The sequence below is a fragment of the Varanus komodoensis genome, unplaced genomic scaffold, assembly GCF_004798865.1.
Source record: "Varanus komodoensis strain SLA01 unplaced genomic scaffold, ASM479886v1 scaffold20_1, whole genome shotgun sequence".
Taxonomy (NCBI): domain Eukaryota; kingdom Metazoa; phylum Chordata; class Lepidosauria; order Squamata; family Varanidae; genus Varanus; species Varanus komodoensis.
Window position 1 is genome coordinate 12,987,878 of NW_025335587.1, and position 20,410 is coordinate 13,008,287.

Below are 20,410 nucleotides of genomic sequence, written 5' to 3' on the forward strand. Positions count from 1 at the left end.
TTGGTTTATGTTCTATTAACTTTTTGTCTGTAGTTTTTGGAGCTTCCTGTAATAGCCAGGCCTGGCCTTGTGTGCCACCATCTCAGCAGGAAAGCAAGAGTGTGAACTGGACGGCTGGACAGAGGGAAGCACTTGCTTCATGGGGTGGCGGTGCATTGCCGGAAGGTTCCGCGCGGCTGGTTCTTCGGGTCTTGGCCTGCGTCCTCTGCCGCAGGAGCCTGCTCTGGCTTCGCATGCACACGCATTTGAGCGGACCCGTCTCAGGTCAGCTGTGGCGGCTTGCAGAAATTAAGGGGAAGGCATGTATGTGCCGTTAAGGGTGAGAGAGCTGGCCAAGAAAGCAATAATTTGCTGCCCGGTTCTAGTGTGGCAACCACAGTGTAGTTCTTCAGAGCTGCTCACTCGCAGCCCCTCTCGTCTCCAAGCCCAAGCCATCTAAGGGTTCTTCCCACCGGTTGCACCCTTTCGTATATCAAATACCGAAGTGAGTCCCCAGCCCACATAAGCGGTCCTCTTCGTGCAAATTTGGATCGGGCGCAAACCGCGCACCATCAACTGGGCGTGCTTGAGAAGAGGCACTCTGTTTCTTGGCTGCAGGTTTGGGCAAAGGTGAGTAGCTGGGCCTCCGTGTCGGACGAAACGCCATCTGGTCACGTTCCCTTCACCTCTCGCACAGTGACGCTCGTAGCATTCGCTGCAATTCTTGGGGAATGGTTGCCAGCCAGAGCGTGTGATGCTGAGCCCGGAGCAACGCTCTGGCCATACTAGCTCGCACCCTCCCTCCCACGTTCAACCTGCAGCGGCCGGAACGCCCTTTCGTGTGCTCTCGCCCGACGTTCTGCTTGGGAGCTGGTCAGAGCGAACCTCCTGCCTCCAGCTTGCGAGTCGGTCGAAGCCCCGTGGTTCACGGGATGGCCCTGCCGTGCGAGCCTGCGTGGTGGATGTCGGGTTTGGTGACTCATCAGATAAGAGGAAACCCGGGGGCTTGCTCACAGCCTCTGTGAGGAACTGACCACAGTCGGGCTTGCTGCTGCTGCACACCAGCAGCGATGGCTGGAGTGGAAAGCATCAGACACGCTTGCAGCTCAGGACGCCTCTAAATTCAGAAGGTACGGCCACCTTGAGACCCCTTTTCATTCCCTTCCCGCCCCGCAGACACACGCTCGGGCTGTTTCCCGGCTTCAGGAGCGGCATCGCTGCAGCTGCTGCCCTACGACTTCCTTTTCAAATTCTCTGTGCTCCTGTCTTAACTGTTGAGCACAGTTTGAAAACTATCCTCAAAGATGGGTCATGGCGAAAAATGAAAATAAGTCGAAGTTGGATGTCTTGGTCACAGCTGGATCCTGCCAAATCTTAATATTTTCTCATTCTGTCCGGGGGTTGCTGCTATTCCAGGTTCTCTCGATCCACACCTTTCTCTGGGCTGCTATAAATTTTAAGGGCTTAAGTGAGATGTTCCACTCCCTTTCCCGTTTTTTTAAACCAGAAGCCAGGCTGAGTATGGTATTGATAATGTTCCTTTTGCATCAATGTTGATTTTTAATAACCGGAGCATTTTGTGGGGGGTGGGAGGGCACCACAGCATGGGGACATAGCTTTGCGTCCCCTGGATGCCACCTTATTTCTGTGCTGTTTCGGGGCACGCCTGCTCTTTCTAGGAGTTGTGTCGCGTTTTTCAAGATTCATCTGAATCCACCGGCCCCGCTTTGGTAGTGATGTTCTGGTCGCAGCTTGAGCCCATACTCTAAGCTGCGCTTTAAAGACATCAAGTTTCTTTTACTATCCACCGTTCTTCGCACTAACAAAAGAGACAGATGCTGCGCTATGCAATTCAGCTTCTGTTGAACACGCCCGCACAGAAACCCAACTTTTCTCAAATCCCTGAGGAATCTGCTTTTGACACATGCTTTAAGTAGACAAACCCTGTTCATCTCAAAACAGCTTATTCCTGGTTGAGGAAATTCCCAGTTGCGGCCTATTCCTCATGATGAGTAGCTTTTTATACCGGACTTTCAATTAATATGATTGACTGGTTTTCCAAGAGGGCAGAGTTGGTGTGAAGGAGTGGAGGAGGAGGAGCATATCCCAAAATCAAGAGCAAAATTTCCTTTTCCCACAAGTGTTTAGTTAGGGCTGAGCGAGACCAAAGGCAGGACAGGAGGAGATGCACTCCATGCCAGCCCAAACCTTTGCTGCATTGCCTCCACTTACTTCGGAGTAAGAAGCAATAGGTTGACCTGGATAGGATTATGTTGTTCGAGTTGTACGGTGGTGAACCAAATCAGGTATTCAGACCTTTGAAATCAATCAAATTCAAGTTGGGTTCAAATGGGTCTTCTCTAAATATGACAAAATCTGGACCCAGCCCATTATTTGGTCCTTACTCAGTTTTGCCTCCAGGAGTATGTCAAAACGCAGGCCTGCAGGCAAGATGTTGGTCTTAACAAAGTCAGCGTAACTGTTGACTTGTGAACTGGTTCTTCATTGGCTTGTTTTAGTGCAGCCTAGCTTTTATATTTTATATTCTGATTATCTGTCTGAATACTGTAATCTGCCTTGGGGTCTCCTCAAGGATTGGCTAAAATTCTTGTAAAGGAAAAGTCAAGTGTAGCTAAGCTTGGCAGCACTGCCTAGTGGGTAGAATTGAGTTTGTACTATGCAGTGGTTGGAGGATTTATTTCTCGCCTCCTTCAAGTTCAGAACCATCTTCAAGCTGGGCCAATATCATTTTTATCAAGATTAAACATCTTGCTTCGGGACAGCTGAGCATGGTTTTTCCGAAGCACACAAAAATTAGTACAGCAATCTCTTTAACAGGGCCCAACCAAAGCATCTCACAAGAGTCCATGAGGTGTTTTTTCCCAGTCTGGTGATGTCCATGACGTTTCCATGAGCTGTCATTCTTTCCTTGGCACAGTTCATATGAGTGAAGTTTTAGGATACACTACTGTTTTAGAGCGTAGACAAAAGCCAGGGTCCTGCAGCGTGGCCTGGAACACCGGGTCCCACCTAGCCATGAAGCCCATGGACTCTTGGCCTAGCCTACCCCAAAGGCTCGTCATTGCAAGGATACACTGGAGAAAAGAACCTTGGAAGCTACCTGGGTCGGACACAACTTCACAACTAGCAACAACAACAAGCTACCTGGGGTCCCTTGCAAATATAATAAATGCAGTGTAGTAATGACTCGTTCTACAAACTGGGCTGCTTTTTGCTGGGTTTGCCTTCTAGTTGCAAGCTAGCGGGGACATGGATCGTGCTGTGTGGAGGACAATCTTTCCTTTGAAGGCATAGGAAAGTAATACTGTGTTTCCCCGAAATTAAGACCAAGTCTTATATTAATTTTCCTCCAAAAGAAGCACTAGGGATTATTTTCAGGTGATGCCTTATTTTTTCATGTACAACAATCTACATTTATTCATGTACAAAAATCTACATTTATTTAAATACAGTCATGTCATCTTCTGGAACATCGTCCTAACTCTCCAAACCCTGAATTGTGTTGCAACGGACAGACTAAAGGTGTCTGTCTGGCTGATGATCTTAACCAGGGCTTATTCTTTGGAGGAGGGTTTTTATTATGAGCATCCTGAAAAATCCTGCTAGGTGTAGAGGTTATTTTCCGGTTAGGTCTCATTTTTGGGGAAACAGGGCAAGTTGCCTTACCCTGGTCCATCGAGCCTGGTTTGGTCAGCACTGATGGTGACAGCAACAACATCCCAGGAAGGATTTCTTCCTGTCCTAACTGGAGATGTTCAGAATTGAACCATAGACCTTCTGAAGGCTGAGCAGTTGTTCTAGTTCTGAGCTACAAGCCCCGCTCTGTTTGAAACACGGTTCAGTCCAAATCGAGTTTAAAGGAAAAGATCCCTTAAGACAGAAGAGCAGGCAAAGGACTCGGAATTGTCCATTCAGAGTTGGTGAATTAGTTTCTAAAACAGGTATTCTGTCTCCTTCAAAGGGGAACTCCAGGAAGCAAACGATCCACGTTGTGTAGCATTCAAATCAGTCCCAAAATTCCAAATATTTTACTGTTACATTCCATCAACCTATTAGCAACCCTATGGAGGAATAGGGACTGCAGGTGGCGCAGTGGTTTAAGCTGCTGTGCTGCTGAGCTGGTTGATCGAAAGGTCGCCGGTTCAATCCGCACAACAGGGTGAGCTCCCCTTGCTCCGTCCCAGCGCCTGCCCACCTTGCATTCGAAAGTGTGCAAATGCGAGTAGATAAGATAAGTAGATGGAGGAATGCATTCCAGAATGTCCGGTCAGCCCAGCCCTTGCAAGAAGCAAACTTCCCAGACAGCTACCAACAAATTTCAATAAACATAAGTTCAGCATCAGGGGAAAAGCTGCTCAAGAGCCACTGGAATGTTTTACTGAAAGAGCCTGGTGAATCTTGGTTTGCTAAGCATTCCTCAAGGTGGGTGGAACCACTGAGAAGACTTTGAACTTCATGGTCGTCCTCCAAGCTTCCTTACTCCAGGGGATCTTAATTTCTGCAGATGAAGACTGGAGTGTGTAATGAGTAGCACATGGAAAAACCGTGTCCTTCTGCCTTTGTGTAACACCTGTCCCTTGTGTTCATTCAGCCAGCAGGTGTTAGGACCTGGTCACAGTTGCCTACCCTGTGTTGAGATGCAGCTCTCAATTTTTTGCATTTTTTTCCCCAAATTCGTATCCATCTAAATGAACACCAGCAAATTTCATGCAAAGCTATCCTCTCTTTTTGGTGTCATGATCACCCTCAGATTAATCCTTCCAGGTAAGCACCAGTTTTCTCCATGTGCTCCAAAAGGTCAGGTCTGGGATACGTTGGGAAATGACTGGAAAGCCATAGATGCAAACAGCGTATCTGTTTCCAGGACTATGGATGCGACAGGATTGCTAGTCTTTTGACTAGGGCAGGGGTCCACAACCTACGGCTCCGGAGCCGCATGTGGCTCTTTCATCCCTCTGTTGCGACTCCCTGTCGCTCAAAATATGCGTCACAACCGCCAATGTGTGACACCCGCTGGCACGCGATTTATTGAGTTTTCGACCCCCCGTAGGCCAACCATGGATAAATCCAAAAAAAGAAAAGTTTCAGAACAGAACGTTTAATGGTACATGAGCAGATTCATTCGCTTTCACTGCTGACGAAACTGGTTTACAAGTCTGGGTTTTTTTAGGTAAAAAATGATATATGCAGTGTTATCTTCATTTTAGACGTCAAAAGGGTTTTGTGGCTCCCGGTGTTTTCTGTGGGAAACAGGTCCAAATAGCTCTTTGAGTGGTTAAGGTTGCCGACCCCCGGACTAGGGGAAGCTTCTCCAGTCCTGCCTGGGGATGCTGCGTACTGAACTTTGCCACTGCCTCCAAGAACACTGTTCGATACCACAAGAAAACCTTGGCCTACAGGAACAGACATTGCAGCAAAGACTTGGTGTAAACAAGCAAAACTGCTGTTGCTTCTCCTCCTTCCTCTTTTCCCTGCCGTTGGCTGTGCAGCTGAAAACCTTGACAGCGGAAGAAAAGTGTGTGTGGAATTTTCCTTTCGTTTCTGGCTAGTAACTTTTTCCCCTTCAGCAGTCAAGTCTTTGCATTTTAGTTTTCTTTCCGTGCGCTAATTGCTGTTTCCAGGTCTGTAGTCTGCAATTCATGATAGAGTATTACATTGCAAGCCACAGGACGCGGCAGGGCTGCAGCTGAAAACAAAGATCACGACTACCGAAGTGTTATGGGACGCCAGTGTCAACAATGAGGAAATTAAAATTGTGAAATGTTTTGTATATCCCAGCTTAGTCATCAAGTCAAACAGAGACTGCGGCCAAATAATTAAAAGAAGGCTGAGATGTGGAAAGGCAGCAATGAAGGAACTAGAAAAGATTGAGTGGAAGGGCATCTTGCTGGAGGCCAAGACTGCACTGTTGCTTTCTGGATCACCGTGCATGAGTGAGAAAGCCGGACAGCGAAGAAATCTGACAGGGAAACGAATGCATTCCCAAGGATGCTGGTGGAGAGCTTTGCCAATGTGCTGGACCAACAGGAAAATTAATGGGGGCTGAGGTCAAATCAAGGCAGGGCTTTCCCTGGAAGCAAACTTGACAACACTGAAGCTGACCTACCCTGGGGACATCTCCGGAGGGCAGACTCACCAAAGCCAAGCCACCAAAGCCCATGTGTCCCATCTGGTTTACTAGAATCAGTGTTATAGCACAGAAGGTTTACACAGCTTGATAGTAACCCTTGGCACCCACAAAAGGGCTGGGAGCCAGAAGAGCTGGCCAAGCACAGGCGAGAGGCAACCGTCATGCACAGTCCCAGGCGGCACCACGTTTTAGGGGCCAAAGTGCCATCAAAGCGCACACTTTACAAAGGTGGCAAGTCAATAAAAGGGATTCCAGCAGGGGTTGTGTGCGATTCAGTATCTCCACATCCTCCTGGGCAGTTTCAAGCGGGTGCCCCAGAGCCCTGTGAGGTTCAACATTTTTTATAGATGACTGTGGCGTAGGTAGAGTGTTGACTTACCAAATGTTCAGCTAGAAGGGATCGGCAACAGTATGTGAGAGACTGCCAGTTTTCAAACGCTCTGGGCAACCTGGAACAGTGAAGGTGGGTTTCAATGGTGGTAAATTTCTTTGATTTTTTTTTTTCTTCCTACCTGAATACAAAAAATTCACACATGTAAGATGGGGAGACCTGGCTTGGCAGCAGCACATGTGAAAAGAACCTCAGAGTCTTAGTGGGGTGCAAACTGGATGTGAGCCAGCCACATGATGCTGTAGCTGAGAAGGCCAGGGCGATCTCGGGGTGCGTTCATGGAAGTTGCAGCTCTCATCTCTTCTGCTTTAGGCCTGCCACATTTGGGGTGCTTGGTCCCATTCTGGGTGCCCTCGTTTGAAGGAGGACACAGACAAGTTGGAGTGTGTTCAGAGAAGGGCAACCAGGATGGTGAGGGGCTGGAAAGCAACTTCTTTGAGGAGCAGGTGAAGGAGCTGGGAATGCTTTGCTTGGAGAAGAGAAGACCTGAGAACCTTCCATAGCTGAAAGACCCTTGTGCCAGAGAGAGGGCAGAATCGTCCTCTGTCGGCTCTGGGCCTTGATCCAACTGGTGAAAATTTCAGGGACGTGGGATTCTCACTGTGAGAGCTTTTCAGCAGTGGAGCTGGCTGTCTTGATTGGACAGGGGTCCTCTTTTCCTTGAGGATATTAAAGCAGGAGTTGGTGGCTTGTTACTTTTTATTGTTATGAATATTTATTAAATGTTTATATGATAATAATTGTAAATGGCCCAGCAAGCCTGCAGGCCATGGGGCAGTATATAAATGCAATAAACAAATTAAAATGTGTAGGGTTGTTGTTGGGCTTTGCGTGTGACGAGGCCGGGCTGAACGGTGCTTGTTCCTGATGCCGTTTTTCTGTCATTGCCTTTTGTGCAGTTCTAGAATTTCGAAAGGAGGCAAGAGAGAAGTTATCCCGATTTGAGTCCCTGGTTGTCCCTTCTCAAGGATCAATCACTTCGTGTCTTGTTGGGGTCTCTCGGTGACAAGAGGGACACAAGAGTGCGCACTGTGGGTGTGTCTTCCATCCTCTTTGAATCATCTTGTTGTGCTATACTGAAGGCAAAAGAGGAAAGAGAACTGCTGACCACGTATTCCGGTGGTAATGCTTTTATTCTCCCTCAAAGATTTGTGGGTGCGACACAACCCCCTCCCAGAGTGTTTGATGTACTCTTAAAAGGGACTTAAATTTCTTATTGCGATCAAACAAACCCACTAAAAGGACAGTTTGAAAACACATCACAAGCTCAGCCAGATGCTTGGGTAAGCTGATGCTTCAGCCCCAGAGCCATCTTAGAAGGCCGTAGCATCGCCCAGTTTCCCAGCTCTGAGGTTGGAAAAGGGCTTGGAGATGGGATCCATTCTGGGATTTCTCCTCCACCCACCCCCTGCAGTCAACACAGGAAAAATCAGGATGGCTTTGTCTCCAAGACTGCAGTTAAGCAAGGGGGTACTCTGGATGTCAAATAGGAACGAGTGAGAGAAAGCTTACGTTCCCCCTCTTTGAGGCCTCAAAGTTGCCTGGACAAGCAATGCCTCAGTCTCTCTCCCCAGTGACCTGTTAAACCATAATATTGTCTCTTTTGATTTTTATATTCCACCCCATTCCCCATAGACTCTGGACAGTTTGCAAGAGATTAAAACCCACAATAATTAAACGGTGGGCTAAAAACAAGCCTGTTAAATAAAAGGAACGCTCTCCTTGCCAGTACATCCCCACCCAAATGGTGCTTTGGATGACGGAGAGCTATCCGAAGTATCTCTTCCCTTTCCTTTCCTCAACGTGTCGTGATAATTCTGAATTAAGGAAACTGTCCTTGGAGGCCTCTGTTCGTGCCACGTGGTGACTCCCAGCCGCTGCACCATGTTTTATGTCTGTCTCTCCGCTGCTTTTGTTTCCAGGGTGGAAAGTGGGGCGAGACCAAGCGATGAGCCAAGGGGAGCTCGTGTGGGGTGCATTCTCCTTGATGGTTTTGGGCGCTCTGGTCAGCATGTGCATGAAATGCCAGCAGGCTGGTAAGGTCCTGGAACCTGTTCACGCCTTGCGTTCTTGACTGGTTTCTGTCTTGTGTCAAAATGGGAACCCTTCGTTGGGGTGGGTGCGGTTGAAATATCGCACCCGTCGGTTCTGAGGTCTGCCATGAATGCCTCCAAATGTTGCTAGTCCTCAGTAAAGCTGGCCAAGGCACTCTAGCGCAGCCTCGGGTTTTCCCACCTGTGAAATGGGCACAATAGTATCATCCTATTCTATGCTTTTCCCCAACCTCTTTGGTTAATTAATACCTTTTGGATCTTCTTGGTCATGCCTCATACCGTTCCCACCCATCTTCTGTATAATTTTAGCACGCAAACACCCTTGTTTTTCTTTCTGCCCTCCTGTAGGGAATAAACAGAAGGCAAGCTTCAATAATCAGAGGAATCAGTAAGTAGCTGATTGCTATTTTTACTGAGTGAAGCTCACTCTATTTCAAGCATCTTTAGGTGATAACTAAGCCCATCTTCATTGGGATTGTGAAGTCCAGTCTGCTAGAACGCCCTGCGGAACATCTTCTATAAAAGCTCTCCCCTTTTCAGGAGTGTATCACCCAGCTGTGCTGCCTAGTGAGGAAGGCACTCGGCATATGCTCAGATTCACCTTGTATCTGTGATATCTGCGGAGCATGCAGGCCGTTTTGTGCAGGTCAAGCAGAGAAACGGGGATGTTTGGTGCAGCTTAGAATTCCAATTATTAGGTTGGACAGACAAATGGTCTGCCATAGTCTAAGAAATTCCTAGCAACAGCCCCAAATTAGAAGCTTCTTGTATATGAGGTTGAGCAGTTCAAGATGAACATATTTGAATGTGGCATAGTAATTTTCTTTTGATGCAGCACAGTTTTTCCTGTTTGTTTCTTCTCTACCCAAATACTATAAATCCATGACCCTAATTGGCTGGTCAGGTTGAGGAAGCATATTGCATTATTTGCACACTGGGCCTTGAGCAGAATTGCGCCTGTCTTTCAGATGTGAGAGCCGGAGCAGATTAGAAGTGCCACAAACCCACTCAAGTAAGTATGTGCTTTTCTAGAAAAAGTGGTGCTTTTTAACCTTGCCCACATGAGTGCACACAACTGGCCCACCCGTTTTTTCTGTGGCTGGTACTGTTTGACTCCTCGCCCTCCTCAGAATATGCCTTGATTTGGTTTTTAAAAGTATTTGTTTCTCCTCTGTTGCAGCATCACAACAAAAACTTGCGAGGAAGCCACCTCGTACGCCCAGGCCGAGGTAGGCAGCGCTGCCTTCGAATGTTGCCCCCGCCACCTGGTGCAATCCAGATGCGCCACATTCCGTTTCCCATCCCCTCCAGCCGGCATGGCTGCAAAGTGGCATGATGGGAGCTGGAGTCTCACGCATTCCCACAACACCTGCTTGTGGGGTGGCTGCATGGAAGCTGGGGTCCTCGGGGTGAGGCTTGCAGATGTATGCATGGCAGCTTTGACGGCACCCATGAGAGGGTCCCCAGTTTTGGTGGCATTCATAGGCACCAAACAGGTATCTTGTCTACATCCCTTTTTTAATGGAAGCACCTGGATTTGGGTAGAGATCGGTTTTCCTCTGCAAAGGGCATGTTCCAGTGGAGCCAAGCTCAGGGAACCAAGGTTCAGCTTGGATGCCAGGAAGTACTTCCTGATGGTTAGGACCCCGAGGGTGTGGAATGGGCTTCCACGGGAGGTGGTTGAGGCCCCATCAGTGAGAGTTTTCAAGGATAGGCTGGACGTCCACATGGTGGGCATGTCGTGAGCGGAGCCGGGGGTCAGACTAGATGGCCCGGGAGACCCCTTCTGACTCGCTCTGTTTCCGTGTTTCTATGATTCTTTGAAATACATCGAACATTTTAGCAATTCTATATAGGCTTCAGCTGAAGCAGACCAAATATCCAAATAAAGCAGTGGCTATACACCTCCTGTTCAGATACTGGACATACTGTTTGTTCCTCAGTTCCTATATGAGGTGAGCTTTTATCCTCCTAGTTTTGATGTATTGGCCTTTTAGCTCGCAAAGGAGTGCAGAGAATCCTTTTAGCTGTCCCCTTCCATTTGTTAACTTCCATGGAGAAGGCAAAGAATTTAAGAGTGCAGACACTGGTGAATGTTAAAAACTATTCCAGGGGTGTATCTATGTAATAACCTCCTTCCCACAGGAAACATCTCATGGACAGGGCTAAACCCCGTTAGGAAGAAACGGCTGTATGGCACTGCCACCCATTCGCCAAATGAGTCAATCCCATATTAAGGAGACGTCGTTCTGTTCAATAGACATGAAATAAAGGTTTTTGCTAATTAAAACGCCCCCCCCCCGCCCCCGAGTGCCACAGATACGGCTGGGCAATGCCAAAGCATATTCCACCACGGAGGGATTGTGTGGTGCGGTCAGCAGTACGTTCGTCACTTCCCCAAATGTGCCTACAAGGCCAGGGAATGCCTAGGCTGAGCAATTGTACTGGGCCTTTTTTCTGGATAGGAATTAGAGGTCCATTTCTAAATCCGGCTTTCTCTTTTATTAGTAAAACCAATGAACATCTTTCCGCTGCAAATTACTGCGGTAAGTACCTTTAATGATTTCATTACATTTAAAAAGCTGTCTCCTGCCCTTTCTTAAGCATGTCCTTCAACTGACTCTCTCCCTCAATGCAATTTAAAAGGGCGCAGCTTTCATTTGATCATCCCGGTGACTCTGGTGTTGAAGAAATGGAGCTTCAGCCTGCATTTAGTTCATCCAAGTTAGTAGGTTGAATCGAGCACGCAAGAGAGGGAAACAAAGGCAGCCCACGAATTAAACCCTTTGCTTTGATGGCGTTCCTTCCTTACGCAGAGGGCTGCCCAGTTACTGTAGAGAGCAAATGACAACAATGGCAGAAACACCAGTGGATGAATTCTTGGCTTATCTGCTTGCTTGGGAGCCGATTCACAAGGTGTCTTCATCTTGGATCAGGAATTCCGGTATGGGTTCAGACGGACACAGACTACATCCTGGGTTGTCACACCCAGGTGCGGTTGACTAGCTACAGAGCCTTCTCAAGTCTTCTCAGCACTTACACATGGGTTCCTTTTCCACCAGGCCTAGTTGACTAGTCAAAATGCAAAGGATGAACATCTCCTGCTTCTACACTGGCCTGCTTTGAGAAGTCTGTCTGTCTGTCTGTCTGTCTTTCTTTCTTTCTTTCTTTCTTTCTTTCTTTCTTTCTTTCTTTCTTTAGTTTTGTATGCTGTCACTACATGCCTTGGCATCTCGGGATGGCTCACAATTCATACAATTAAAAACAATAAAATTATCTTTATAAATAACAAATTCAATAAAAGATTACATCAGGACAAAAAACTGGGAACAAAAAGAGCAACCGTTCAGCGATAAAATAATTAGTTTTTAAAATAGCGATTAAATAAAAAGGTTTTAACCTTGAATGAAGGTGTCATTCCGGTTTCCATTTGATAGAGGAATTGGAGCTGTGGGCAGGTTCAGCCCGGGGTGACGGTCTCTTCATTCCATCAGAGGCTGGGCTGCTATTCGTCGAGAGTCCTGCCTGGCCAGGAGATCGGACTAGACGACCTAAAGATCTTCCCAAATCAGCATTCTGGACTTGTAATTTGTTGACCTTTTCTTTACAGGCGCCTATAATGAGCCCAGATATCAGAACTGTGGAAAAGGTAAGTGCGTTGGCAGCGTGGCTGGGATGAATGGCAACCACAATTGACGCTCACGCAGGATTGGTGCCTGGATTACTGAAGGCCAGGGGGATGTAGCCCCTTAGCTGGTGTTGCTAGAGGACTCAGGGCTGGTGAAAATTGGGCTGGGTGGTCATTACGGGGTCTCCGCCATTCCTGTCCTCTCCCGTTATCTGTGCTCGACTCCGAATTCGAAAAACCGGGACTGGGTAGGGGGACAGCAGCGACTCCTTTAAGAGCAAATTCACATGCCTGACGGCAGAAATGTTTGCTGTGTTATTTATTTCAGATGACTTCTAAACTGCTTTTCATTTTAAAAGGGAATCCCAAAGAGGTTTACAAGATAAAGTCATGAGAAAACACAAGAAATAAAACAAGGAATAAACGAGCTGGGGTTAGCGCTAGACCTCAGGGAAATACTGGGATCTTATTTCAGAGAATATAACAGGTTTCATTTTTAAAAAGTCCTAGAGCAGATATTGATCAAGTCTGGCAGTGAACTGTGGGAGCAGTGGGCTTTATGCATCCCTTAATAGTCATGTGGAGAACGGGCTTCTTAGTCCAAGACAAAATGCCAGATTGGTTTCCTCAGCCACATGTGCCGGACTCCAATTCCCATTACGCCGGGGGTGGGGTGAGGGGGAACTGCCTCTTTCTAATTTTTCCTCCTGCGCTAGAGCCCCATTTTCACCCACTTGGTACTCTTCTCCATAACAAGAGCACGGCCATCTTGTTTTCATAGCCCCAACTGTATGTGGGGGTCTTTTGCTTGACTTTTTTTCCTCCGTGGTTCCTTTTTCAGGGGTGGGGAATATTGGTTTGGGAGCTGTCTGGATTTATGGGAAACTTTATCCAGACTTTCTTGCTGCTGCATAATTTGTGGACTAATCCACATTCCAATGTCTTTCAGAGCCACAAATGGAGCGAGAAGAGACTTACGTGTAAGTCCTGGCCATTTATTATTTACTCATTATATCTCTATCCCACTTTCTTTCCTTCCAAGGAACTCAAGGTGCTTTATCTTGTTCCCCTCCTGCTGCTCTCCATCTTATCCCCACAACAACAACCCTGTGAGGTAGGTTGGACTGAGAGTCTGACTGGCCCAGAGTCTCCCAATGAGCTCCATGGCTGAGCAGGGACTAGAACCCGGATCTCCTGAGTCCCAATTTTGTGCTGTCAACCACACCAGCCCTAGATATGGGGGGCAAGGCTTTCTGAATGGTCAATATGGAATCCTTGTCTAAACAGCCCTACTTTACAGAGGAAAGCCTTCTTTATCCTTCTGTTCAAGGAGAGGCTGGACATGCACATGGTGGGCATGTCATGAACGAAGCCGGCTGGAGCCATGGGTCAGACTAGATGGCCTGGGAGACCCCTTCTGACTCGCTCTATTTCTGTGTTTGTTTTCTATGTTTATAAAGGGCAGTCTGGATCCAGTTTCAAGTTAAGGAGTCCTAGGAAAGGAGGGGGATCCAAGCTGACCACACCCCCCTAGGCCTAGGTCTCCCCACTGTGGCGAGATGAATTGCATTTCTGCTGCAGTGACAGTAGTCGTTATACATTTTTAAACATCATGCATTATTATTGTATACATGATTAGAATGTGTTCTATATTAGCACACGCAAACTGCATGTTGATCATGGCCCTCTTCTTGTGGAGACCATGGATGTGGCTGGCCTTTCCTTGTCCCAGAGGCACAATTGCTGGATTTTCCTAAGATTTCTTGGAAGGAATCTCTCACCCCAAATCGGAAGGAAGATATGGACTGTGGGGTGCTGTTGCCAAGGAAAAGGGCTTCCTGGTGGTGGCACCCTTTATCACATAGAAACATAGAAACAGAGCGAGTCAGAAGGGGTCTCCTGGGTCATCTAGTCTGACCCCCGGCTCCGCTCACGACATGCCCACCATGTGCATGTCCAGCCTGTCCCTGAACACCCACACCGATGGGGCCTCAACCACCTCCCGTGGAAGCCCATTCCACACTCTGGGTATCCTAACTGTCAGGAAGTGCTTCCTGGCATCCAAATGGAACCTGGGTTCCCTGAGCTTTGCTCCGTTGCAGCGCGTCCTGCCTTCCTCTGCAGGGGAGAACAGGTCTCTGCCCACCTCCATGTGACACCCCCTCACATACCTGCATGTCGCCAACAGATCCCCTCCGAGTCTCCTCTTCTCCAGGCTGAAGAGACCCAGCTCCCTCCGTCTCGCCTCACACCCCATCTCAACCTCACGCAGCTCCTACTTGCATCTCGGTTCCCTCCCAGAGGAAGTAGCTTTTCATGATTTCCCCAGGCTTTTAAATTTGAGTGGAACTGATCCCGATAACTGTGGGGTATATTTGGCATTTGCTTTCATGCGCCTTGGGTTGTTTTTTGGTTTCTTGGCCATTTTGTAAGCCTCCTGGGGAATTCGGATAGAAGGATGGGGATTCTAAGTCCCTGTAATTTCTTTACTTGTACAGATTCTGCTTAAAAGCATTCGGGGCTGTCCTTTGATTCAACATTTCCAGAGTAGTTTACAGCAACCAATTCCTCCCCCGGCCCATTAAAACCAGTAAAAGACACTCCTAAAAAGAATTACAGCAGCATGAATCGAGCCTGTGGGGGAAAGGGGGAATTCTTTGCCCGGGACTTTAAAGAGTAGGTGTCAGGAAGCCACAGCCAAAAAGTCCCTGCAGCCGTGTCTCCCCCCCCCCCCCGCTTCAGAGGGTGAAGTGCCTCCAGGCGGTTGTGTGGAATAAGCAGGATGCGGGGCAGGATGCGGTGGGGACGACGACAACATTAACAGTTGCCATCAGCAGTATGTGCCAGTGACAACGGGTGTGGGAACCTCTGCTTCTCCAGACGTGGCTTGACTTCAACTTCCATCAGCCCCAGTCAGCATGGACAGTGGGGTCAGGGATGATGGGCACTGAGGTCCAACAGCATCTGCTTCCCAAGCCCAGAGCCGGACCAGGCAGGTGCCCCTCAGTCAGTCGCTCTCTCTTAGGCTGTCCCATCTCACAGGGTTGTTGTGAGGATCAGGAGACGCCCATCGGACCTACTTTTGATGGCCCCGTTCCGAATTCAGGGTGGGCAGTCTCCCCCAGTTCTGACATTCCATTCTGCCCCCCCCCCCCCTTTCTCTATTGCAGGGAGCCCATCCCAGGATATTTCTATTCCAACTGCCAACAGTCCGCAAGGCCAGCCAGCGGTAAGCCTGCCAGGGTTGCTCTCCCGGTTAACGAAACGCTGTTCGGCAGATGATGATGATGATGATGATTACATTTCTATGCCGCCCCTTGCCGAAGCCTCGGGGAGGCTTACAACACAATAAAATACATTGAAATACAATAGAACATAATAAATTACCACTAAATACAAAAATACAAAAAATACACTGAGATACAAACATAATAATATAAAATTAAAATTAACAGTCTAAAATAAGTAAATAAAGAATATAGGAGGAGAAAAGAGAAGGAAGAAGAAGTTGCCCTGGCCAGATCATATATTTTAACAATTAAAATGATGTTTAAATAAAAAGGTCTTTACCTGGCGCCGAAAAACCAGTAATGACCAGATCAAGCGAGGTGGTCCCAGAAGGGGGCAGAGGGCACGCTGAGCCCCCACCCCACTGACATTGCTCTGCGGGGGCTCGTGACACCCCCCTCCTTCCCACCGCAGGCCACCGAGTCCGCCCATCCTCAATTACTCATGCTTCAAAGCTCACCGCTTCCTGCCCAGTGTTGGGTTCGTCGATCCTGCGATATTCTCCCCCAGAAGCGAGTGAGGGGTGCCAGCGGCAGAAGACTTGTCCTAAAAGGTCCCCAGTTTAAAACGCACCCCACGGGAGGAGCGGGGCTCGGAGGCTGAGCGCCTGATTGGCGTCCAGACAGGCCAAGATGCACACCTCGGCATCTCCATTTATTAGGGGCCAGGTGCGAGGGCCGGCAGGAGGGCTTCTCTCGGCCTGAGAACCTGGACAGCTGCTCCTGTGGCTTGGACCACCCTGGGCCAGGTGGGCCCCGTCTGCTGCTCCCCTAGCGCACTGGCCACGTCCTGGCGCATGGCCTGGCACTCTATGCACGCTGCAGCATTCCTGGGCATGCGTTTGCACACAGAGGTATCCCCCACTCTTTGAACTCTGGGGGTCTCGAAAATTGTAACTCCCAACCTCCAAACGGTTATGGAATGCAAGAAGAGCTGTGCAGGATTGGGCGGATCCGATTCAGCGGGCTGCTTCCCAACCAGGCGCCTCCGAGAAGCTCCAAAGCAGAAAGCCAGTTGCCACGCGAACATTTGTGGCCCTGTGAAGTGGGTTTCCAGTTCTCACGGCTTTCGCTGAACGACTGATTTAAGTAGGAAACAGGGAGGCTGCTGTGCGCTAAGAAGGACTTTTGAGGGCGTTTGCCTGCACTGACTGGCAGCAAAGGGAGATGCCAGGGCTGAACCGGGGAATTTCTGCCTGTAAAGCACAGCAAACGGCGGAATTTCCCCAAAGGCAGGGCAGAGATCATCCGGACGGAGGTGCTCGTATTGGGGCCGCTTCCCCTGTCCAGCAGGCAGCCGGACACTGCCTTGGAAAGAGCCAGGCCGTGGCTGGAGCCTCTGCCTGGTCAAAGATGCTCGAACCATGCCGAGCACACAGGTTTGCTCAGTGTGAAGCAATGCAGGTAGCCGGCAGGTGTCGGGGGCTGCCACGGGGACACACCCGTGCCTCTCTCTGGTGTGTCGCACGGTCTGAACTGCACAAGACCCCTGTTTCCTGCTGTGTGAAACCTCAACCCTTCCTTCCCTTTCAGAGGAGAATTCCCACATTTATCAAAACTTGGCCCAGCCAGCCAGCACCAGCAACGGCGGTAAGTGTCACTCAGGAGCCCAGTCCACAGGGAGGGGATGATGGAGATGGGGAGAAGAAGACACTTTCCCTCTTCCCCGTAAGACCAGGACCTGTGGAACTTAAATAGGGGGAGATCCCAGAGAGACCGAAGCTGTGGGATTTATTGCTATTTGATGTACTGACAGCCTTCAGCTCAGAGGATTAAGCAAACCCATGGCAGATCAGGTTGCCAGTCCTCATGGTTCGATGCTATCTCCAGGATCCTGGATGCCAGTTACTGGGGAGCAACGTCCAGAGAGGACTCTGGTGCTCCAGTCCTCTGTGGGATTGCCATGCAGACAGTGGTATAGCCACCATGGGGTCACCCCACTGGCAGGAAGCAAGTGATGTAGAAAGACTGCTCACTTGGGTTCCTGTGGGGCAGCTGCCATGCATGGGAGGTTGGACTGGGGACAATTTGTAAGGCCGATTCCAGACGGGAAAGGAAATGTTTGCTGTCGCTTTGCTTTCTGCTGAAATGTCTGTGAGGGTTCAGGGAGGAGGAGGTCTAGAATATCGGGACATTTCCTCCAAGCTTCTCCTGTCCAGTTTTGGCCCGGTTTGGCTGCGGATCGATAGGGTGGCCAAGCAGTCACACCCTTTCTGAGCATGTTCCTTCCCCGCATTTTGAGCTTCTCGTGGCCACGGGGGGCATTCAGTCCTCACTGGGCTATGCTCTGGGTTTTTCCCCGAAGGTTTCTTTGCGCCTCTGCATGCAGTTCCCCGCCGGCTGCAGCAGGGCTGGCCCTCCCTCGCCCCCAGCCTCTCCTGATGCTCAGGCGCAAGGGCAGCTGCAGGAATAAGAGGAGAGGAACAGAGTTTGGAAATAATCAGCAACCTTCTAGATTTCCCTCTCGTGTCTTTTTCTTCTCGTAGTCTCCATCGACGTGGATGTTTACGAGAACGCGGAGGAGATCCAAACGTGGAAACACGCGAAGACGGATGGTAAAATGAGGCGCTTTGCTGCTGTAATAAATCCAGTGCAAGGTGATCGCATGGCAAAGGGCGTTGTAATATGCACAGACGTTATAGGTGCTGGGGATGACCTATAAAGCCCTAAATGGCCCAGGGCCTGGATACTGAAGGAGCGTCTCCTTCCACGTGCGCCGGCCTGCCCCTTGAGATCCAGGGCAGAGGCCCTTCTCCGGAAGCCCTCCCTGAAGGAGATTAGGAGGGTGGCTACCCAGGGAAGGGCCTATAGCAAATCTGTAATAAATCTGTAGATGTGTAGGGCACAGGTGTTAAATTACCTTGCAATGACAATGAACTGTGTGAGCGGACTTTACTTTCAACTAGGCTTGGGCAAATCAAACATTCTGGTGGATTATATCCCCCACTGTCTGAGCGCCTTTTGGCATCGCTGCCTTAGCAGCCAAAATGTTCTGGACCAGCACTGGAAACACCAACTCCTCATTCTGTTCTGTTCTGTTCACACATGCGTATATCCAGAAAATCACTATGAGGACGAGGGAGAACCAGATTACATCAATGCAGCCATATCCAGCAGGTAATCACGGAGACGCACCTCTCTCCTGGGGATGGGTGAGCCACTGAATCCCTTGCTCGCTACGGCTCCCTTTCGGAGATAAGAAACTGGAATAGTTTAATGTGAGAAAGCCCAAGCTGACATGAGCCTCTTGGTGGGATCCTCCAAATGCCCTGCGGCCAAAGTGGCTTGGGTGCTTTTCAAATGGCCAATGAGCGATGCCATGTTGGAATGGTGCCTGGGAATTCCCCTGCAGGCAGAAAACTAGCACTGCAGAGAAAGGCCCTCCCGTGTCTGTTGCCTGCTGTGCTGCCTTTCTCCTTGCAAGGATCCCCCCCCCCCCCCGGTGCCATAATGTGAGCCTTCAAGCAGAATGGCATCCTTCCTCTTTAGTCTGGTGGCACAGCCTCTTCTACCAGCTGTGGCGGCAGCTAGGACTGGGAGAATAGGGTGTGTGCACGGCAACCAGAACAGACTGGTCTGTTCTGGAAGGACACAGTGGTAGGACTTTGATTAAGGCTCTTCATCCTCCCACCCTTCCTTCTAGGTCTCCGGCCTAAGAACCTGTGAGAAGTGCTTCAAGAGCTCCAGGAGCACATCCTCTCTCGGAAGCGATTCCAACTTTTCCCGCTGCTGTGCAATGCAGTGCTCTAGACCTCAGGAAGAGGGGGGTGCCTTCCAAAGACAGCCAACTGGAAAAGGCGAGTGTCTCTGGGAACACTTGCGCACTGCATTTCGTCAAATTGTAGCCTGCAAGTCTCATTTCGCCAGTTCTAGTTTATTTGTTCTGGTTATTAGCCATAGTAACACTGATATACCATGTGCAATATTTTAAGTAGTTAAATTAAAAGCAGTCCTACCACTCGAGGGCCTAATCCAAACTATGGCACTTGACAGAGTCCTGCACAGACTCCACAAACAGTTGCTCACATTTCAAGGGTGCGAGACTTGGGAGGAAAAAGGTGGGCAGCCTAGCACTCCCTGGATGTGTTGGAATACAGTTCCTATCATTGCAGCTGGGGATGGGTATTGCGGTCAGCACAGCTGGAGTATGCCCTGCCTGTTCTACCATTTCTATTAGCACAAGGACTCGGCTGCATGCTGAACTACGATCTTGTTTTTTAAAATATACATACATTTTAAAAATGTATTGTTCTGGGAAAGAAGCCCCTCTGTCTGAGCTCGTGTATACGGGGTTGTTTGTTCCAAGCTTGCCTGCATAAATCCAGCAACCTGTTCAACACGCCGTCTCACGTGATGCGTGGAATCCCTCGCCACATCTGCAGCCGTGTGGTTTCAGCCTTGCCGCAAGCCCACTGTTGTCACGAGGCAGAGCAATCAGTTGGTGGAGGTCGCTCTCACCTGCTGTATCTGAAGTCCACCGTGCAGCGTTTCACAGCCAGGCGCTCTCGGGGGCTGACGCCGCCGCTTGGGCAGGGTGGCTTCTGAATGCACATGTCTGCCTGCTGTGTCAAGACCGGCATCCGGCAATTCTAGCAGGAAGCGAGGATTGGCAAGCGTGGCCACAGCCTCTCTTATGTTCCCACAGCCTCAGGCGCCTGTGGCCTCTGTATGCTCTCCGTTGTTAAGCTCTTGAACCTGCTGCCGTGCGATGAGGGCCGGCTGCCGGCTGGAGAAGGGGCACGTCTTCCTGGAGGAAAACCTGTTGCTCGTGAGCGATAAATGGAGCCTCTGCGCTCCGAGTCAGTGCCCATGTCGTGGGCTTCCCTTCCGTGTGACATGACCCAGCAGGGCTTGCCCAGTTGGCAGTTTGTGGGCCAGGTTTCCACGGCTTCAATCTTGCTGACTTAGCTGCAGAAAGAG

At 49.4% G+C, this 20,410-nt stretch overlaps 1 protein-coding gene across 1 annotated transcript; it reads left to right on the forward strand.

Annotated features, from left to right (window-relative positions):
* Positions 1-1,014: 1,014 nt before the first annotated feature.
* LOC123023311 (linker for activation of T-cells family member 2-like) lies at positions 1,015-19,451 on the forward strand. The gene is made up of 13 exons (XM_044429819.1): positions 1,015-1,109; positions 8,444-8,557; positions 8,924-8,963; positions 9,544-9,587; positions 9,756-9,804; positions 11,084-11,121; positions 12,186-12,224; positions 13,153-13,183; positions 15,374-15,432; positions 17,024-17,080; positions 17,977-18,087; positions 18,550-18,607; positions 19,134-19,451. The coding sequence occupies exons 2-13, from the start codon at positions 8,470-8,472 to the stop codon at positions 19,144-19,146; spliced, it is 627 nt and encodes a 208-aa protein (XP_044285754.1). The 5' UTR covers positions 1,015-1,109; positions 8,444-8,469; the 3' UTR covers positions 19,147-19,451.
* The last annotated feature ends 959 nt before the right edge of the window (positions 19,452-20,410 follow it).